This window comes from Equus caballus, chromosome 18, assembly GCF_041296265.1.
Source record: "Equus caballus isolate H_3958 breed thoroughbred chromosome 18, TB-T2T, whole genome shotgun sequence".
NCBI classification, from domain to species: Eukaryota; Metazoa; Chordata; class Mammalia; order Perissodactyla; family Equidae; genus Equus; species Equus caballus.
In genome coordinates, this window is record NC_091701.1 from 76681324 (window position 1) to 76703369 (window position 22046).

Here is a 22046-nt window from a genome sequence, read left to right on the forward strand (position 1 = left end):
ATGGAGTCCTGGCCCAGGTCTATCTCACAGTGAGTCCAATGGGTCCCAAGATCGTGCTCTGCAGTCACTTCCCCATTCTTTGAAATAAGGATGGACACATTTAACAGGTCACAGAATCTTCACATTGATCCCTCAGCTGCAGTATGAGATACTGAAGTAGAAAAGGCCGAGTGGAAGCCTCTGAAACTGCTTCCCCACCCCAGCCAAGAGAGTGACTCAGAAGCAAGACTGCATCTCAGGTAGAATACCAAAGATCAACGATACCCTCAAAGTCTTTAAAAATGTGGGGATGGTTTTATCTCCCATTTGGCATCTGCAAAAGGATCATGGTGGATAACAGTGGGTTACTCTAAATTTAACCAAGTGGTAGCCTCAATTTTAGCTGCTATATCAGGTTTAGTATCTTTATTAGAACAGATCAACACAGCCTCTGGCATAGTATGCAGCTATTGATCTGGCAAGCTCAGTCTTTCTAATCCCATAAAGATAGAGGATCAGAAGCAAGTCACATTCACTTGAACGGCCAACAATACCTGTCCATGGTCTTGTCCTAGGGCAATATTAGTGCTCCTGCTCTCTGCCACAGTATCTGCACATGCCAGGGGACAACACACCAGCCCGCTTTATCAATGACATCATTTAAACCAAACCTGGGATGGTAGCAAGGACTCTGGATGCTCTGGAAAGACACGCAGGTCAGAGGGTGGAAAATAAATCCTGCAAAGATTCAGGGTCTGCCCCATCAGTGAAGTTTTCAGGAAAATAGTAGTCTAGGGCATGCCAGCACATTGTCTGCAAAGTAAAGGACACACTGCCCTCTCTACCACTAAAAGCGAGGAGCAGTGCCTGGTAGACCCCTTCATGTTTTTGGAGATAGCATGTATCCCACTGAGGAATACTGCTGTAAATTGTTTATCAGGTGACTGAGAAGGCTGTCAGTTATGAGTGGGGCCCAGAGCAAGACAGGGCTTTGCAGGAAGTCAGGCTGTGGTATGAGCAGTATGAGCAGCCCTGTCTCCTGGGCCAGGGCATATGGCATGGTACTGGAAGTTTCCACGTAGAGAAGGCTGTTGTGGCAAAGCCTCCACAGGAGTGTCGCAGCACAGATCTCTCAGGCTCTGCAGCAAGGCTCTGCCGTCTGTAGCAGAGAACTGTTCACCACCTGAAAAGTAGCTTCTGGCATGCAACTGAGCTCCAACAGAGAGTGAGTGTCTGACCATGGAACACCAGAGCTGCCCACCCTGGGCTGGGTATTCTCAGACACACACACAGCCATGAGGTCAGGTGGGCAACAGCCATCTGTTAAGTCTGGAACTGTGAAGGGTCTAAGATATTATCCTTCCTGGATAATCTAGTGAGCCTCCCACCCTGTCACAGTTTCATACACACACACACCCCACCTCTGAATCAGAGAGGAGAACATTTACTCAGAGAGCATCCCGGCAGTGCCAATTCCCCATACAGCGATGCAGTAAGGGCCAGATGTATATCCACATGCCAGGACTGCACCCACAGGAGAGGAACCCTGAAACTATGCGACTCAGAGCGATACAGGGGGGCTGGCACACCTGTGCCTTCTCTGTATCTCTCTCGACCTTTGCTCCGAGAAGAAGAAGAGAAGGTCCTTAGGTTTTTATTACTCTTACAATATAAGCAAATGGCTCCAGGGCAGATGAGCCTTAACAACTTTTGGAGTAATTCACTATCTCTAATTTCCAAGATATGTTTGTCACTCAATCATTCTTTAACCTAGAATGACAGTCGTTTTTGCTCAGGAAGCTCTGACTGTGCAGAAACATGAAAGTACCCATGCAGCATTGTCTTCCAACACAGTCTATCGAGGGGATCCATTTCAAGCAGGTCCAGAGGGCACAAGTAGCTCACATCGTGGACTTGTGTTGCACCAGCTCTTCTGCTTCATCGCAAAACTTTGGCCTTGGTGCCGTGGAGGGAGGGGGGCAAGTGGGTGTCCCAGACCTTTTGTGGATGGGTCAGCTCAGTGGGTTGGTGTAGCTGAAAATGGACTGCTTTTGCATTATAGTCCCACTCAGGGGTGGCTCTGATAGTGGTGAGGGAAAAATCTCCTAGTGGGCAGAGCTTTGAGCAGTATGCCTGGTCATTAACACGTTTTAGGGAAAAGTGGCCTGATGTAAGAATATATATGGACTCCTGAGCATCAGGGGCAAATAAATTAGTGTTGTAAGTCACAGGCCTGAAAAGAATAAAATTGAAAGATGGCAGACAAAAAGGTCTGGAGAAAAAGCATGTGGAGAGACCTATGGGAGTGGGCTGGAAGGGAGAACAGGCATGGAACAACCAGGTGGTTAGGATGATCCATCTATTAAAGGTCAGCCACCCCATCTCCTGCACAATGGGCCCTGGAAACTATGATGAGAGGGATGGAGACTATAAATGAGCCCAAGATTATGGGCTTCCCCTCATTAAGACTGATACATCTTCTCCATTGCTATATGTCTGACCTGTCAGCAGCAGAAATTGATGGTACTGTGACGGTACAGCCTCTCAATATGGTACTTTGCCTTGAGAATACCAGCCAGCCATTTGGTGGCAAATTAATTATATCAGACTGCTCCCACTCCGGAGGGGACAGCAATTCCTCCTAAGTGGAATTTGACACATATTCCAAATATGGGTTTGCCTTCCTTGTCCTATCCAAGGATTTACAGAATGTCTGCTTTATCATAATGGGATCTTGCTTCAAAATCGCACTGGAAACACTTTGACAGAGGAGGTGCTACAGTGGGCGCATGGCTGCGGGATTCACCAGTCTTCCTACACCACCTCACTCACAAGCTGCTGATCAGACAGAATACTGGACGAGCCTCTTGAAAGTGCGGCCAGGACACCAACTTAGGGGTAACAATCTAGGAGACTGGAGCACTGTCCTTCAACACGTGGGTAATACTTTGAAACAATGACCACCACTGTGTCCCCACTGGATAGAATGCACGGGTCTAGAAAACAGTAAGGGGAAGGACAGTGGCTTCTCTCACTCCAGCAACCCGCTTGGGAACACTCCTCAACTAGAGGTTCTGTTCAAGGATAGGAGGAAACTTCCACAAAGGGACACCAAGTGCTGTCTAGTTATTTGGAGCTTTTTATGCTGGTTGACCATCAGCCAAATAAAGGCGTTAGTACACTGGCAGGGAAATTGGCCTGATTATTAAGAAAGATAAGGTCGCTGCTACAGGGGCAGAGCAGAACATGTCTGGAACTTAAAGGACTTGCTCTTGGTACATCTCTGACTTGGTAATGACAGGAGGGCAATTGCAGCAACCATGGCCTTACAAGGGCAAGGTAGGCAGGGACTCAGTGCCTCAGAAGGGATGAAGGTCTGGGCAGCCCATTGTAGACCGGCAGAGTGCAAACCTAGAAGGTATGGTAGAGGAGAGAGGCAATAAATATCAGTATTGGTCTCAGCACCAATGCTGTAGCAGTGTGGACTTTATAGCCTCTTCTAATCAACCTTCCAAGTTCCTTTTTAAAAAAAAAAAAAAATATGACCAACCAACACCTGGAGGAAGCAGTGACAGGACAGAGTAAACTTAATGTATGGCCTGAATAAATGTACGGTCTGATCTGTAGATATTGTTGCTGTCCTCCCTTACTCCCTCAGGCCTTACCAGGACAGTACAGACAGGTCCCACCTCTCCTACCAACACTTGCTTCTTTTTGCCTAAGGGCTTTGCCTGAGCCAGAGCCCACTCTGCCTGAATGCAGAGTCCAGAAGTGCCAAGAATTAACACCCTGTGGTGTTTATTCAGAGCAGCCTAAATCAGCGACTGACAGGAGTTGGTGTATAAATATCTCTGTCTCTGCCCCTCAGGTGGGATAACTTCAAGACACGTAACTTTAAGTCCACTGGTTCCTAGACTTCCTCGGTGGTGTTACACTCCACCCACAGTAGGATCTGGCTTGATAGTGTATCCTCTATTAGCTGCTCTTCCTTCCGTGTCTCACTCAATTGATATTTCATGGGACCATCTCTCAAATAAACTACTTGCAGTCAAATTTTTGTCTTAGGGTCCGCCCTTAGGGGAACCCAAACTAACAGAGACGACCTGAGTACATAACTTAGGAGTAAGAGCAGATTGGAAATAGACTAGCCCTGGAAGAGACTGAAGCCCAGTTTCAATTCAGCTCAGTCCCTGAGTGGATGAGGATAATTTGCCTTTCCTCTATTTACATTTGGAAATCCTCCCTGGAGAAAGATATCATCCTGGGCTGCAAATTATCTTTACAATTTCATACAGGATGCCTGGCATTTAAATAAAAATAGCTAGGCAAACAAAAAGACAAAAACGACTGAAAATCAAGAGGCAAAATAGACAAGAGGAACAGACTCACAGGCAATCCAGATTTTACTATTATCAGACATGGATTTTCAAATAACTATAACTAATATGTTCAAGATACTAACAATGAAGGACTTCAGCAGAAAACTAGAAGCTATAAACTAGAATCATTATAAAAACCACAGAGCCGAGGGGTCGGCCCAGTGGTGTGGCAGTTAAGTGCGCACGTTCCACTTCAGTGGCCTGGGGTTCACCAGTTCGGATCCCAGGTGTGGACATGGCACCACTTGGCAAGCCATGCTGTGGTAGGCATCCCACATATAAAGTAGAGGAAGCTGGGCACGGATGTTAGCTCAGGGCCAGTCTTCCTCAGCAAAACGAGGAGGATTGGCGGCAGATGTTAGCTCAGGGCTAATCTTCCTCAAAAAGAAAACACACACACACACACACACACACACACACCCATAGAGCCAAAATATATCTGAATTTAAGACTTCAACAGATGAATTTAACAGCAGAGTGGACAAACAAAACAGGATTGGTGAACGGGAAAATGGACAATAAGAAAATCCACAAACTGGAAACATGGAGAAGATGGGAAATATAAAAAGAACATGAGAGACACTTCCAGAAAGACAGAAATGAAGGACTTTTCCCCACTCCTCCCACTAAATACAGTTAAAATCCCTGAGCATTATATATCAAATAAAAATAAAAGGAGGGTCTGAGAGAAGCAGAGTACACAGAACAGCTGGGGACCTGGCTGGATCTGAGGAATGACATGGTGGTGAGTTCTCCCTGGGTTCTCTTTTTGCTCATCTATCCCAGACTTGATGCTGGAGAAGCTGGCAACCTGGAAATACCAAGTACAGAAGAAAAAGCCTCAATAAAAGTCTGCTCTCTCTAGCCAAAGGTCCAGGAAGAGCGCAGCCTATCAAGACAGAATACTTTTAGACAATGATTGCTCTACTCAGTCAAATACCACAAGGAAAACCACGGCCCAGCGTCCACCCCTGCCAGTAAACACTGAGAGAGGATTCCAGATTTCCACCTTCGTCAGGTTCTAAGAAGACTCCTCAACCCCTGACTCGGTGGTGTCAGAGAAGGCTGAGTAGGGAGCTGGGGCTTATCCCTGCTGAGTTATAACTCTCCTCCCTATTCACTGTGGTGTCCACTTGGAGAGCCTGGACTTCCATTCCCATCAGTGCTAACAAGCTAGCCCTCTCTCTCCCTGCTGGTGTGGCATTTGAGGAGGCCAGGTGGAGAGTCAGAAGTTTCACCACTGTCCAGGGATAACATGGAGTGACACCACTCCACCCAGTGTCAGTGGAGGCCCTATGAGGTAATAGGGATGCAATCCCACCCCTCCCAGCCGGGGTGATGGCAGAGGCCTAGCGGGGAGCCAGAACTCCCAACTCTGCCCAGCAGTGATGAGGAAGCACTCCCTGACCCTGGGTGTTAACAGAAGCTGAGTGGAGATCCTGGACTTTCACCCCCACCTGGCAGTCACAAGGTGTGCCCCCTCTTTTCCCATGAGGGTGGTGTCAGAAGAGGCCTGGTAAAACAGAATATTTAAATAAGACCCAGAGTCTCGTAACATAAAATGCCAAAAATGTCCAACTTTCTTTTTTCTTTTTTTCGGTGAGGAAGATTGTCCCTGAGCTAACATTTGTGCCAATCTTCCTCTATTTTGTATATGGGATGCCACCACAACATGGCTTGATGAGCAGTGTGTAGGTCCACACTCAAGATCTGAGCCACCGAAGCAGAGTGCACAAACTTAACCACTATGCCACCAGGGCAGCCCCTAAAAATGTCCAAGTTTCAATTTAAAAAATCACTTGTCATACCAAGAACCAGGATAACCTCCACCTGAGTAAGGAAAGGTAAACAACAGATGCCAAGATAACATAGATATTGGAATTACCCAACAATGATTTTAAAGCAGTCATCATAAAAACACTGCAATGAGCAATTACAAACACTCGAAACAAATGGAAAACTAGAAAGTCTCACCAAATAAACAGGAGACATAAGGAGGAAGCAGATGGAAATTTTATAACTGAAAAACATAACTGGAGGTAAAAAGTCCTCAATGGAGGGGCTAGACAGCAGAAAGGAAGGAACTGAGGAAAGAATTAATACTCTTGAATAACAGAAATTATCTGAGTAATAGAGAAAATAAGAATGAAAAAAAAAAAAAAAGACCAGAGGTCAGGCACCTGTGGAATTACAACAAAAGACCTAGTATCCATGTCATTGGAGTCCCAGAAAGTAAAGAGAAAGAGAACAGGGCTGAAAAAGTATTCAAAGAAATATGGCTGAAAACTTCCTAAATTTGGTAAAAGATAAAACGTAAAGATTCAAAAATCTGAATGCACCTCCAAAAAGGCTAACACCCAAAGAAACACAAGAAGACACATCACAGCCAAACTTGTGAATCCAGCCGCCATTGCCTATTTTTGTAAATCAAGTCATTGGAATATAGTGACACCCATTCATTTATGTATTACCTACAGCTGCTTTCTCACTACAACAGCAAAGTTGAGTACAGCCTGCAGTGACCAGGGTATTCACTATCCATCCCTTTACAGAAAAATTTGCTAACCTCTGATCCAGTCTGACCTCTTCAGGTTCAAAAACCTGATTTAGTCTGCACAATATGGCTGCATCAATAAGAATGCCAATCAATGTATAATGAATACATATGCCTTCTAGCTAATAGGGTCCAGTTCCAAGGAAAGCTTTTTAAAAATTTTTTCATGGAGAACAAAAAAATATACAAGAAAAAAAATACAGCGAACACTCGTTGATCCATCATCCAGTTTCAACTATGATTATCTCATGGGCAATCTTATTTTGCCCCCATCTGCATCCACCAACCCACCTGGATTTCTGTGACACAAAATCAAGAAACTATAACTCTTCTGGGAATCCTTTTCTGACTATTGAAAGGGAGGCAATTTTCTCTCCTCTACTGGGAGAATATAAGCCAGGGGCTGCACATAATCATTCTTGTAGCCATGTGGAACCTTCTAGTGACTTCCTATCTCATGCAGAACAAAATCTACTCTTTACAATCATCTGCAAAGCCCTATGTGATCTGATGCCCTGGATCTCTCTCTAATCTAATCTCCTAACACTCCTTCCAACACCCGTTCAGCTTCAACACACTGGTCTCCTTGCTGTTCACTAAACATACCAAGGATGCTTCTGCCTCAGGGACAGTTACTGTTTCCTCCGCCTGCACAATCTTTCCTGGGTTATTTACCTGGATCTCTTCCTAACCTCCTAAGAACTGCTCTCCCCAAAAATCATCATCCATTCATTCAACAAATATTTATTGAGCACCTTCTATCTACCTGACATTGTTATAGGTTCTTGGAATATGCAGAGAACAAATTAAAATCTCTCTGACGTCATGGAGCTTACCTTTCAGAGGTGTAAAAATAAACTCCTATAGAGAAAAATAAAGCAGAAAAAGGGACATGTGGATGGTGTTGATAAGGGTTGTGGCAATTTTAAGTAATGTGGTCAGGGAAGGCCTCCCTGAGATAAACACCTGAAGGAGGACAAAGAGATGTGCATATCTAGAAGGACTGTACTCAGTATGCTTGAGGAATAAGGTGGCCAGTGAGGCCAGAACACTGCATTAGAGGAGAAAGTAGCTGGCAGTGTAGTCAGAAAGATGGAATGCCACAGCAGATACATTACAAAGGTGATTATAAGGACTTTGATAATACTGATAGAGGATTTTGAGATGAGTGACTTGATACTTAGTTTTAACAGGCTCACTCTGGCTTCTGTTTAGTCTGGGGGTAGACAGGGGGGGTGACTAATTCCACCGATGGTCCGAAATTCTCCACTTCTGCCTTTGTCCACACCTTTTGCCCTGTAACTTTGTAATGCCCTTCCATGTAGAGTCTGGCCCAACCACGTGACTTTCTTTGACCAATGGGATGTTAGCAAATTGGCTCTTGGACACCACTTCTAAAGAGGCAGGATAAGCCTCAATGCCTGGAACTACCTCTCTTTTAAATGTAAGAAAATACAGGCCTTTAAGGTTTATGTAATCCAATCTAATGCATGCTACTTTCAATCAAACATGTAACCAATGCAGTTGACTTTGAGATCTTAGCCTAGGAATTAGTACAACTGAATGTCCATGTCACCATCTGCAATGGCAAAATTTACATAACTCAAAACTTAGGACTACAATATAGTACATAATTTAAGACATCTAAGGTTAAGTCATTTAAAATCTAACAATTTACTCTTGAGAAAAAGATTCAGAGAAATCCTCTGCACAGAGAATCTTTACATAATTTTTGAGTGGGAAGTTAATTAAATTCAAATGACTAACGCATGGAACCAAAGGAACACGCAAAATACGTCAGGACACACATGCCCCTTCTACCAGAACAGCTAACATAGAATCTAGACCACTATTCCAATTGTCCTTTTCATATATTCAACTAATTGGTACTCATAACTCTGAGGTAAATACTATAATCTTCCTTAGTTTTACACATAATACAGGTAAGCACAAAGATTTAGTGACATTCCAAGGTCACGCAGTTAGTAAGGGATAGATATGAACCTAGGAAGTCTGGCTCTGGAGTTGGGATCCTTATCCTGCCAACAAGGAAGAATTTATAGTATAGGCTACAAATCTGCTTAAAATCTCTCAGCTTTAATTGTACTTTTAAACTTACAATAAAAAAAAGAACTGCAACACAAAAACCCTCATTTCAACAAATGGTTCAGGAACTAGATGTCCATATGTCTAGAAAGACCATGTATCCTTCACAAAAATTAACTGAAAATGGATCATAGACTTAAATATAAAACACGAAACTATACGTTATATGTCTCCCAGAAAATAACACAGGAGAAAACCTGGATGATCCTGGGCATGGTGATGACTTTTATTAACACCAAGGGCATAATCCATGAAAGAAGCAATAAACTGGATTTCCTAAAAGTTAACTTTTGCTCTGTAAAAGACAATATTGAGAAGGCAAGCTTCAGACTGGAAGAAAATACTTAAGAAAGATACATCTGACAAACGACTGTTATCCAAAATATACAAATAATTCTTAGAACTCAACAAGAAAACCACCCAATCAAATGCTGGTGGTGTGTGGAACAGGAACCATCACTTACTGCTGGTGGAAACGCAAAATGGTACAACCACTTCAAAAGGCAGCTTCATAGTCTCTCACGAAAGTCAACATACTCTTACCTCTCGGTGCGGCAATCAGGCGTCTCAGCATCTACCCAAAGGAACCAGAAACATGTCCACACAAAAACCTGCACATGGATGTTTACAGCAGCTTTATTCCTAATTGTCAAAACTTGGAAGCAATCAAGTCATCCTTTAGTAGGTGAGTGGATAAACTGTGGGATATCCAGACAACGCAATAGTGACTCACCACTATGAGAAATGAGCTAGAAAGCTACGAAGACACGGAGAAACCTTAAACACACATTATTTAATAAGCCAATCTGAACAGGATACACAGGGTATGATTCCAATTATACGACATTCTGGACAAGGCATTAGATTGGATTACATAAACCTTAAAGGGCCTGTATTTTCTTAGACTTAAAAGAGACTGTTCCAGGGGCTGGCCCCGTGGCTGAGTGGTTAAGTTCGCACGCTCCGCTGCAGGCGGCCCAGTGTTTCGTTGGTTTGAATCCTGGGTGCGGACGTGGCACTGCTCATCAGACCACGCTGAGACAGCGTCCCACATGCCACAACTAGAAGGACCCACAACGAAGAATATACAACTATGTACCGGGGGGGCTTTGGGGAGGAAAAAAAGGAAAAAATAAAATCTTTTAAAAAAAAAACAAAACAAAACTGTGTTCTAGGCTTTGAGGCTTATCCTCTTAAGTGGTGTCCTAGAGCCAATTTGCTAACATTCCATTGGCCAAAGAAAGTCACAGCAGTTGCCAGAAGTTGGGGGCAGAAGGATGAATACGTAAAGCAGAGTTTTTTGGGGGCATTGAAAATACTCAGTATTCTAGAATGATGGATTCATGTCATTATTCACTTATCCAAACCCATTGAATACAAAACACCAAAAGTGAAGCCGAACGTAGTCTAGGGACTTGGGGTAATTACGTCAACGCAGGTTCAGGTTCATCAATTTTAACAAATGTACCCTCTGGTAAGGAATATTAATAATGGGAAAGGCTATGCATGTGTCAGGGCAAGAAAGAGTCATGCCTCACAATGAGGACACATTCTGAGAAATGCATTGCTAGGCAATTTTGTCATCATGCAAACATCAGAGCGTACTTTGACAAACCTAGATGGTACAGTGTACTACACACCTAGGCTTTATGGTGTTAGTCATGTGTCACATGTAAGGACATTTCACTCAACGAAGAACCACATACACAACGGTGGTCCCAGAAGATCAATACTATATAGCCTAGTTGTGTAGTAGGCTATGCCATCTAGATAGCATGACTTTAAATCTCTCGGACCACCACTGTATACACAGTCTATCGTTGACCAAAATGTCATTATGCAGCATATGACTGCCTATCAGAAATCTCTGCACCTTCCTCTCAATTTTGCAGGGAACTTACAACTAAGCAAAATCTTAAAAAAAAACAAAAACCAGACTATATAGTCATAAATGGATCAACCTATAGATGAAACCATAGACAAAAAACTGACTTACTATACTACTTAATAATTCAGACTTGGCTGCAGAGGATTCTAGAAGCTTCTCTGTCACTATCAGTCCTGAAGGAACACAGGACCTTAAGCCATATGCCGAATCCCATTCAGGGTGGAGACAAGAAAGCAGCAGTATTAACTATGAACAGGAATACAGGGAGAACGAAATCATCTTGACTTATCTCTACTTCTTTGTATCCTGTAAATTAGTTTCATTAGACTTGGTTTAGAGAAGGAAGGCCTAAGTCCCAAAGTTGGCAATCCCTAAAATGGAAATGCCACAGTATTTCCAAAGCCATAAGGAAATCTCCAAGAGGAGAAATATATTTTCATTTTTTAAAGTGACCGAGGTACAAAGAAAAATGGTGCTAAAATCAAACTGCAGATTCATGTTAATTTCATAAACACAAAAAATTTATTCTGAAGAAATCATTTTATACATTAATTACTGAAAAATGTTCATTACTTTACTTAGCTATTTACTTAACAAATCAAATGATTTAAGCAAAATAAACACGGCAATACAAAAATGTTAAATTTACAAAAGCTGTACAAAATAACTTAATACTTAAAAACTAGACTGATACAGTCTATAAGATCTCTTCAAGAGCTGTACAATTATACATCTATATAGTTTTTTTTAGAGGGTAAAAGAAAGGATGCTTTAAGGCTTCTTTGAGAGTAATCCTTTTAGCTGGATCATATTCCAACATTTGCTCAATGAGGTCAAAGAGCAGCTCATGTTCAGCATCTTGAGAAAGCATAAATTCCTGAAAAGAAAAGAAATAGTCATCAGCCTTTTCTACTACCACAATTATAATTCTATTTCTCCACCATGAAAAGACGGGTAGCTCAAAGTTTTGATCATTTAAGCAATGACCCAGGCTTACCTTCAGAGGCTTACAGCGCCTTGAAACATATCTCCCAGCAGAACTATGTTCATCCCAGTCCAATCGGTCATGATGGAAATATTTACGTTTCCTAAGAGTAAGTCAATATCCACTCATGTTTATAATGTTGACAACACAAACTTAAACATCTAGCAAAGGTGAATGGCTTCACCAATTATACTTTTAAAGCTCAAAGATAAACACGTTTTTAGAGATTTAAAAGGCAGCCTAGAGACAGTTACTGGGTTCCCAGCAAGGTAATCTGCTACTTAAGCTTAGCCTGACTGACTTCATTTTATAAAGTTCTAATCAGAAGACGTGATCAAGTGGTACTAAGGATGGCACTTATTCTTAAATAAAACATACCTGGTTTTCTGTATCATATGTTTTGGTAAAGGTCCAAGAATCCTTTCCATCATTGCTAAGTGCTCCTTACTATCATGTGTCTAAAATAATAAAGAAAACTTGTTAACCAACTTTACTTGCACATTATGCTTTGTTCTCATGTAACATAGCTGCTAGATTTCTAGTCCATAGATGATGAGAGGTCACAAGGAAAATGATCACAAAAAAAGGCATACTTTCAGCACACTACAGCTACAATGAAGAATGCTAAGGCCTACAGAAGCTCACTAATGATTTTCTTGAATGAACAAGGATAATATACTTATTGCTTTAGACTTATCTACAACTAACAGTCTATCATGGGGGGAAGGGGGCGAAGCTACCCAAATGCGGACACTTTGCATTAAAAGCAGTCATAACACCACTGAAACAGATCACTGTCACTTACTGGAAATACTGTAAACCCAAGGTAGTATTCTATAAGAATACATCCAATACTCCAGACATCACATGGTTGGGACCATCCTAGGGCTGCAAAACAAAACAAACTGTTAGGGGAAAAAAATCCTCAATATTTCTTAAAGACATTTAAAAAAACATATATAATTTGAAGTTCGAGCTGGGAAGATCCTGAAGGAATCACTCAATCCAAGATTAAAAGTAATATAATAGCAGAGTATGTAACAGTTAGGGCTCTGATGACATCTGGTTTAGAGTTCCAATTCTGGCTCACCTCTTTCCTCACTAATGATTTGGGCAAAAACATTTGTTTTTCATGAGCCTCAATTTTCTAACCTGCAAAACGGGAGCTATCTAGACCATGCAAGGACTGACTGACATGGAAAGTGTCTGGGATATAAAAAGCACTAAACATTTGTTTTAACACCCCACCAGAGGGGCCGGCCCTGTGGCCAAGTGGTTAAGTTTGCATGCTCTGCTTTGGTGGCCCAGGGTTTCGCTGGTTCAGATCCTGGGCACAGACATGACACTGCTCATCAACCCATGCTGAGGCGGTGTCCCACACGCCACAACTAGAAGGACCCACAACTAAAAATACACAACTATATACGAGGGGGCTTTGGGGAGAAAAAGGAAAAATAAAATCTTTAAAACCCCACTACATATTACAAACGTGCAAACTGAATTCCAGAGAGGTTGGGCCGGCCTGGTGGCGCAGCGGTTAAGCTTGCACATTCTGCTTCTTGGCGGCCCAGGGTGTGCCGGTTTGGATCCCAGGTGCGGACATGGCACTGCTTGGCAAAAGCCATGCTGTGGTAAGCATCCCACATATAAAGCAGAGGAAATTGGCATGGATGTTAGCTCAGGACCAGTCTTCCTCAGCAAAAAGAGGAGGATTGGCAGCAGTTAGCTCAGGGCTAATCTTCCTCAAAAAAACAAAAACCAAAACCAAAAACAAACAAAAAAACCCCCAGAAAAGTCAAGCTACTACCTACTCAAAGTCCCAGAGCTATTTGGAATAAAAGCTTAAAATCTTTAATGTGTTTTACACTAACCCATTAAGAGGAAAAAGACAAAAGGTCCCACAAATAAGACTTAAAACTACAAATAAATTTTCAAGTCAGCTTCAATAAAGATATACAGGTTTCCAAAGCACAATTAAGAAATACTTACCTAAAATAACTTCAGGTGCCCTATAATGTCTTGTAGAGACCAAGGTACTGTGATGTTCATCATCATATGTTGCACTGCCAAAATCTACAACTTTAATATCTGGATTTATTAAGGTACGTTCATCACGTTTCTGAAAATTATAAATGATGGTTAATTAGGCATAATATTAAGATGATATAAAATATTCATTTGAAATTATGAAGATAATACATCGAAGACATACCATTTTGGGATTATAAGCCTCTGTGTAATCAGATTGCACAAATAAGATGTTTTCAGGCTTTAAGTCTGTGTGAGTCAACTTATTACTGTGCAGAACTGAGAATGAAACAGAAAAAATTGCTGTAATCTGAAAATCAAAAGCCAAAAACTTAGCCAAACCCAAAAGCCCTATAATAAAAAGCCTCTCTGATGCCTTTTCCACATGTCCAAGTAAGTGGTCAACATTCAAATAGCCTGCTAGAAAACCACCACGTACTAAAATCGAATACCCTCCTTAAAAAAATTAGTCCAATGACAGCTATTGCTTAAAAACTGAAGAAAGAAATACCTTTCTCTTATGAAGCTAAAATTTGCCATTCCTTAATTTTAACCCAGTGGTTCTGGGTTAATAATTTTAGGAATCAGAAAGGCTATAGTTGGGGCCAGCCCGGTGGCGCAGCAGTTAAGTGTGCACGTTCTGCTTCGCAGCCCAGGGTTCGCCAGTTCGGTTCCCGGGTTTGGACATGGCACCACTTAGCAAGCCATGCTGTGGCAGGCGTCCCACATACAAAGTAGAGGCCCGGATTTTAGCTCAGGGCCAGTCTTCCTCAGCAAAAAGAGGAGGATTGGTGGCAGTTAGCTCAGGGCTAATCTTCCTCCAAAAAAACAAACAAACAAACAAAAAAAAGGCTATAGGTCTTCCACATGACAATATATTATTATATGCTGGACAGCATATTATTTACTTAATAAAATGCAGTAAACTGACCAATAGCCTGTAATCAGCTACATCTTCCTCATGCCTACTCTTAAGTCAGGCTTCCAAGTCCTATTATTTTAGATTCCTTCTTTTCCTGAAAGATCCCAGTCAGTATGGCGTTCACTTAGTCTCAATAGGGGGCCAGCCCTGTGGCTGTGGTTAAGTTTGCACACTCTGCTTTGGCGGCCCAGGGTTTCACCAGTCTGGATCCTGGGCGTGGACATAGCACTGCTCTTTGAGCAATGCTGAGGCGGCATCCCACATGCACAACTAGAAGGACCCAAAACTAAAATATACAACTAGGTACTGAGGGGCTTTGGGAAGAGGGGGAAAAAAATTAGCCTTAAACTGAAATTTCTGAAAGATAGGCTAAGTACTTACAATTCACAGACTTGCATATCTGATATGCCATCTTCCTAATATGGTCCAGTCGAAATGGCAGAAAACCATTTTCTTTAATGAAATCATAGGTACTAAGTCCTAGCAGTTCAAACACAATGCAAATGTGACCATGATGCTCAAACCACTCCAACATCTGGACACAGCGGCTAGAAACATATGAAAAGTAACTGAGTACAGCTTTTCACAATTCAAATCTACCTGAGGCCATTTTCTAAGCTCTATTGTGATACTTACAATGTACTGCTGGGGTCTGTAGTATTTAAGTGTTCCAGAACTTGTATTTCTGAGCGAGCAGCTTCACAATATCTATCCACATTTTTAACTATTTTTACTGCTACATGTCTACCTCCCCTGTTACAGAGAATAAATCCAAGTTAAAAAGAAAAAAAAAAGACATCCAATTCCACTTTTCTAGCACTCTTCAAAATGTACTACTTCTACATTGACCCATCATGGTTGTTTTCTTGAATTTACAGTCTAGTACTCAGTTTGATCACATAGAAGTACTCTCTTCTAAATGCAACTCTATGTAAGCAACTAGAATGACCTTTGGGCACATGGTAAGGGTTGGTAATACACATACACATTGAATGACACAAATTTCTTTCATCAGACCACCACTCACATGTATTATTTTTTGGTCCTTCAAGTAAACTACGTATCAACCGTTCTAACTTAAAAAGAATACTGGGATATTACCACCCCAATTTGCATTCCAAGTAAGATGCAAGACAAATGTACGTAAAGCAGTTTCTTCCTGTCACTAGCAAATATTCTACCAAATCTTCCTTTGGTCCAGGTTACCAGGAAAGTTGGCATATGATGGGGTCATAATAAAGAACTCAAGCTCTCAGAACTTTATCAATCAAGAGTAGGAAGCACTCTCTAATAAGTCATTTAGAAAAGCTTTGCCATTACAAAGGAAAAAAAAATTCAACAGGGCAAAAAAGGGAAAGGCAAAATTTCTTGTACTATTTTAAATTTCAATCAGTAGTTTGAAGGTCACACATAAACTACCGTGAAGACTGCTTCAATATGTCTGGGATAAGCAAAACTCCAAAGACTCCTAATATAAAACCAAGGCTGAGAATCACTGAACTAGGAAAAAATTGATGGCCACAGCTCCTGCCCAGTAGGACAACGAAAGAATACCTTCTGAAACAAGATAATTCGTTCTCAGCTGAAAACTGGTATGACAGGCTACACACACTATTAATAGCTACTGCTTAAAAATACAAAGGGCTAGTACCTTTTACTGGGAGTTTCCTACATCAAAGTGAAAATCTCAAGCTAAAATGGTATGGTCATGCATTGCATAATGACGATTTGGTCAATGATGGACAGTATATATGATGGTGGCCCCATAAGATTAGTACCACGTAGCCTGTGTGCGTAGAAGGCTACATCATCTAGCTTTGTGTCAGTACACTATATAAAGTTCACACAATGATAAAATCGCTTAACGCATTTCTCGGAACATATCCTCGTTGGTAAGTGACACATGACTGTATAACAATTTATCTAACTCATAGTCAGAACGTAATCTAAAGCTAAATAAATTTTCTATATTGTTGACCTCCCAAGTGCAATCCTGCGCCAGAAAACTTACGCTTTATGATCAATGCACTCCACGACTTTTCCAAAAGCTCCTTCACCTAAAGTATCAACAATTTCATCTAAAAGAGAGAAATAAATCTCAGTCATACCAAGAAGTGGAAACAGTTTACTTATCATAATAAATGCTATCAATGCAGATTATTCTATTTGATGCTACAAATTTCTTTATCACTAGATATTTTATCGGTGAACACCATCAAAAAACATATATAACTATGTTTAGGTCTAATTTCATTCTTAAGCTAATTTCATTAACTTGATTTACTGTTTTGGAAGTTTTGCATAACAAACATTAAACTTCTAAAGAAAGCAAAAACACAATCCCCCCCCACCAAAAGAAATGGAAAAAACAAAATAAAACAGAACAGAAAAAACAGAGAAAGAAAAAGATTTCCAAATCCCTGAAATCTTAATCTATATATAGATTATGTTATCTGAAAAGTTAATAAGTGTTGAAAAATATTCTATACATCTTGCACTTAGTACGTCTCCACTCTGACAGATCAGGTGACCCTCCTCATCATCCTCTACACTCCTGGTTCTTTTCCTTCGGTGACTCTTCTGGAAACGTCAAGTGGGCGGCACCAAGATCATCCAGCCAATCAATATACCCGAGTGAATTCAGGGCAGAATACGAAATTCATTCAGCGGGGAGATATTCAGGCATTCAGATACACGCCAGGCCACAAACGGTTGGCAGGAGCAATTTCAAATTCAGTCCCCAGAAATTCACAGGGCACATAGTTTATGTTAACAGGAGAAAAACATGGCAAGGAACAGATTTTCAGATAAGATACTCAAAGTGGCAAGGCAACAAAACATAATACAATTGTTTTTCTTTTTTAAAAAAATGCTTAGTTGTATTCACTGAAACATAATTTTAAGTTTCTAGTGTCCTAATTTAATGTTGCAAAATTGTAGGATGTAGTATTTACTTGTCAAAGTGGCCAAATTAAGATTTCCTAGCTAATCTACGAAAACAAATTATCAAAACAGTAAATAAAATTAAAGTCCTAATTTTAGGGAGAAAAAGTTTCGGCATTTAATAACACTGTGGCATTTTAAATGTCATCTGAGCTGATCTGCAAATTAACACATAACCCATAATGTTCAAATATGTTAAGTGGTTTGTTTAGTGAAAAAAGGATTAGAGCATGCTTTGCGAGAACACAGGCATGCCTAATCCTCAATCATACAAAAATAAAATGTCTATTCTATTTTTGTGATAAGAGCTTCAATTTATCAAAACAAATCAGAACTCTGGAAGTACCACAAAAAAATCTTTCAGAATATTTTGTAATCACTGCTCTAAACTAACCTAAATTAATTACTTTCACTCTTTCACTGGAATGACAATTAGCTGCCAACTAGTAATAAAATCTGTTATTACATAGCTAAACATGTATTCTATTTCAGGAATTTCCTATCAAATGCACAAACACTGAAAAATCCTGCAAGTTAAAATTAGCATGACTTCATCTTAAACAAAACTTTCTCAAATGATCAAGCACAAATTCAACAGTTTTCCTGTTCCACATGGGAAATAAAATTTTCAAGATGTTTTAAAAGAGCTCATACCCCATGTGAATGATGACGTGAAGTACTGTGGTGAATCCTGTGTTTGCTTTTATAACTACTTCTTCCACTTCTACCAGAGGACTTGCTACTATGATTCTGATATCTGCTTTCATGGTCTCTATGGCGATGTACAGGTTCACATCCTTGATTGTAGTCATTTCTGTATTCATCAATGTAGCGTCGACTGTGATAATCTTTCTCATTTAAGGATCTGCTTTCCAAATAATAGCTAGAAAAATTAAATATTTTCTCAATGCTCTATGTTAATACCAAATAGCCTCAAATTCTCAGTAAACCTCTTAAGACAGTAACCCTAGTAACATTTTATGCTTTCTCCACCAAAACACAAACAAACCCCACACGATTTTATCAACCATTACAAGCCATCACTGGAAAAGGGAATGGTGATCAGGCTAAATTTTAATACTAGTTTTAATCATGAAAATGTATTGTTCCCTAGTTTTACTGAGATATAATCGACACAAAGCATTGGAGAGAAAACCTATTTTTATAGTGAGACACTTTATGCTCCTTACCTATCAGATGTTTTAGAGTGATTATATTTGCAGCGCTTGTTCTCCCGGGCACTGCTGTGTGATCTCTTCCTTCTTTTATGACTGCTACTGCTCCTCCATTTTCCACAATCCCAATCTTTTTCATCCCAATCAGGACAATAAGTTCTTTTCGAGTGTCTCATCTACACAAAAGACAAATTTTTCTCAGTTAAATGCTGCCCCACGTGTCAACACTGAACAGCCTAATTACACTCTTTGCAAATTCACTCTAGTTGTGAAGTTTTAAATTCTTCTTTCAAATCGAAGTCCAAAAGTCAATGGTACCCAATCTGAAGTCACTGATAAACCCAGGATTGGGTTGTCCCATAACTTGAGCCTGACCTTTCGTCACAGACATTCCACACTTTCCACGTCATGCTCGGATTTATTGCAAGAACTCGGGAAAAGTAAAAAAGGAGTGGGGGTGGAAATCCCAATTTATCAATTTTGGCAAAATCTTACTCCTTTCCTGCCAGCAGCACAAATTTACTATAGGTCCCCGTAACTCTCCCCATTTAAATGTGTCTCAGAAACTGGCCTCCAACTCATAAGCAATCACAGATGTTCTCCGCAACACAACCAACACTACATTTCTGTAAAGGAGGTCAATCGATCCAACTGCCAGAGCCTTCCACTGCACACAGCAAGCGACGAAGCAACAGAAACACAACTATGGCACCCCGGCCTTTGCGTACCAGGCCCCAGCGCGGACCTCGGGACACCGAGCCCCGCTAAGGGCAAGCTGACGCAGTTCGGGGGAGGGCGAGCCACCTTCCTCTCAGAAAGGCTTCGAACACAAACGCCCAACTTGGGAAGGACGTTACACAGACGCAGCGCCTCGCCGCCCGCGCCCACACTCGGAGGAATCAAAGCGTTCCACCGGCTCCCCGGCCGCCCCACCCCGGGCGCGCAGCTCCTGCACACAACCGCCGGCCGCCCGACCCCGCCCGCGCGCCCGCTCAGCACCACCAGGGGAGACACCGCCAATTTCCCTCCACTCCTGAGGCTCCACCACACGACAGACGACACGGCCCTCCACCCGACCAACGCGCTCCGCCCTCCTCTCTCTCTGCTGCGAACACCGTTCCTCACGAGCGTGACTCACGCACATTCCAGAACCCAAGCAAACACCGCCTCCGCCGCCCGCGGCTCCGCCCCCCGCCGCCATCTTACAGCGCGGCCGAGGCCGCCGCCGACAACATGGCGCCCGCAGACTGGCGCGGGCCTCCCCGCCCCCAGGCAGGCGAAGGTCGGGAAGCTCCCCGCCCAGCCAGCACTGCCACCGTCCTCCGCCAGGGCGCCGCGGCGAAGGCATAGCGGAGCAGGGAGGACCAGCCGGCCGCCTCCGTGCAGCCCGGGGGAACGGGGAAGGCGCCGTCAGGCCGGAGACAGCGGGGGGCAAACAAGCCCGGAGACGGGCATCTCCGTGCGCTCTCGAGCCACAGAAAGACGGCCCCGGCACCTAGCCGGCTTCCTCCTGCGTCTTACCGTCTTGGCTAGAGAGCCCAAGCCGAAAGCGACAAAATTTGCAACGCGACCACGGAGAAGACGTGGCCGCCCGCGACGAGCTCCGACAACAAAATGGAGCTGACAGCCGCAGCGTCGAGACTCTGCTCGAAAACACCGGTGACGCTGCGAGCGCGTCTCCGCCGAGGGGCGGGGCGAACAGCGCGTCCCCGCGGGAGGGGCTGGGACGGCGCGTGTGGGCGCCGAGTGCGCAGGCGCCGCGTCGGGAGCCTGAGCGGCGGCCTCGTGCGCAGGCGCCGGGTCGGGAGCTGGCAGCGGGGAGGAGGACCGAGGAAGGGCCTCACGGCGGCCATGTTGGCTCGCTCTGAGAAAACACGTCAGGTAGTGGGGGGCAGCCTCGTCTCTGCCCATTAAAAGCCGTATTTGTGAACGCCAGAAACAAGAACAGCGAGGGAAGCAGGGTGCAAAATAGCCTGCGCCCGGATTGTAACTACTAAAAGGATGCTTAAAAAAATTACCTGCGTCAAATAGCCCCACGTAGTAGTTGTCTTGATTTGGGCGTTCGCTAAGGGTCTGAGACGTATTTAAACCTAGTTAAGTCATTCTTGGCTGGGACCCACACGCACTGACGTTGGTTTGGAAAGATTTTCCGAAAGTTTGAATTAAAAGTTTAATGAGTGAGCAGGAGCTGGACTCAGGAAGTCAGACGACGTTCCCTCCCTGGGGGGCCTGAGTGTTCAGGCCGAATAACTGCGCCCGGAGGCGCGGAGGGCGCGAGGACAAGACGAGCGTCGGGGAACAGCCTCTGAACGACGACAGTCGTCCGCCTGCGGTTTGACGGAACGAGGTGCCGATCCCGACCCCCGCGCCCCGCCCGCCTCCGTTTTGTCACTTGAAAAACATCCTCACTCGTTCCAGACTTAGTCGGAAGCACATAAAATTATCACCTATTACGATAAAGCATAATTTTACTGGTCATGTTTGCACAGGAGAACAACGCAGATAACCTGCCCTGTACAGATGCACAACGATTGTGGGGTAACGTGATGAGGAAAACACGTTCCCAAAATTCCTATGGTGGTTTGCATTTCTTAAGCCCCTTAAAGGATTTGAAAGTGCTTGAAACCATTAATACCTAAATCCTTACATCGAGGCCAGGACCACTAAATATAAGGTAAAAAGGGAGAAATTCGTCACAGTAACCCGGGAAATGGATAGCTGTTCAGGATGCAGGTAGCAGCACGTTTAATTAAGCAAACCTACGGAATCCCGGTCTCAGGAGGACGAAGCTACTGACCGTCACCGCGCAGCCCTGTGCATAGGTTCTCACAGACCCTAACTACGGTGCACGAGATGGGCATCGCGCGTATTCTGCTGTTACAGGTAAAGGCCGCGGTGGACGACTGTGTGCAGAGCAATTTAGGGGGTTTAAATAATTTCTTTAGGAGAGATCCCTACACTAAAATTACAGGATGAGCGACAATGAACGTTGAAAAAAACGTTGTACATATTGCCAAAATTGCTTTCCAGACTGGTTTTAAAATTAGCAAAGCCCAAATCCAGCCAATCGTTAACTTGGGATATACC

The 22046-nt window shown here is 42.9% G+C and overlaps 1 protein-coding gene across 2 annotated transcripts; it reads right to left on the reverse strand.

The window, feature by feature from the left end:
• Window positions 1-11405: 11405 nt before the first annotated feature.
• Window positions 11406-21422, reverse strand: CLK1 (CDC like kinase 1). Of its 2 annotated transcripts, XM_023622339.2 has the most exons (13): window positions 20481-21422; window positions 18975-19135; window positions 18439-18667; window positions 17331-17421; window positions 16853-16919; window positions 15478-15594; window positions 15223-15389; window positions 14104-14198; window positions 13881-14010; window positions 12697-12779; window positions 12270-12349; window positions 11904-11994; window positions 11406-11783 (listed from the first exon to the last, which is right to left on the reverse strand). In XM_023622339.2, exons 1-13 carry the CDS (start codon window positions 20868-20870, stop codon window positions 11640-11642), a joined length of 1845 nt encoding a protein of 614 aa, XP_023478107.2. In that variant the 5' UTR covers window positions 20871-21422; the 3' UTR covers window positions 11406-11639. The 2 variants fall into 2 exon arrangements, with proteins under 2 accessions (XP_023478107.2, XP_070097580.1); XM_070241479.1 differs by lacking the exon at window positions 17331-17421 and having other exon boundaries at window positions 20481-21203.
• Window positions 21423-22046: the final 624 nt, after the last annotated feature.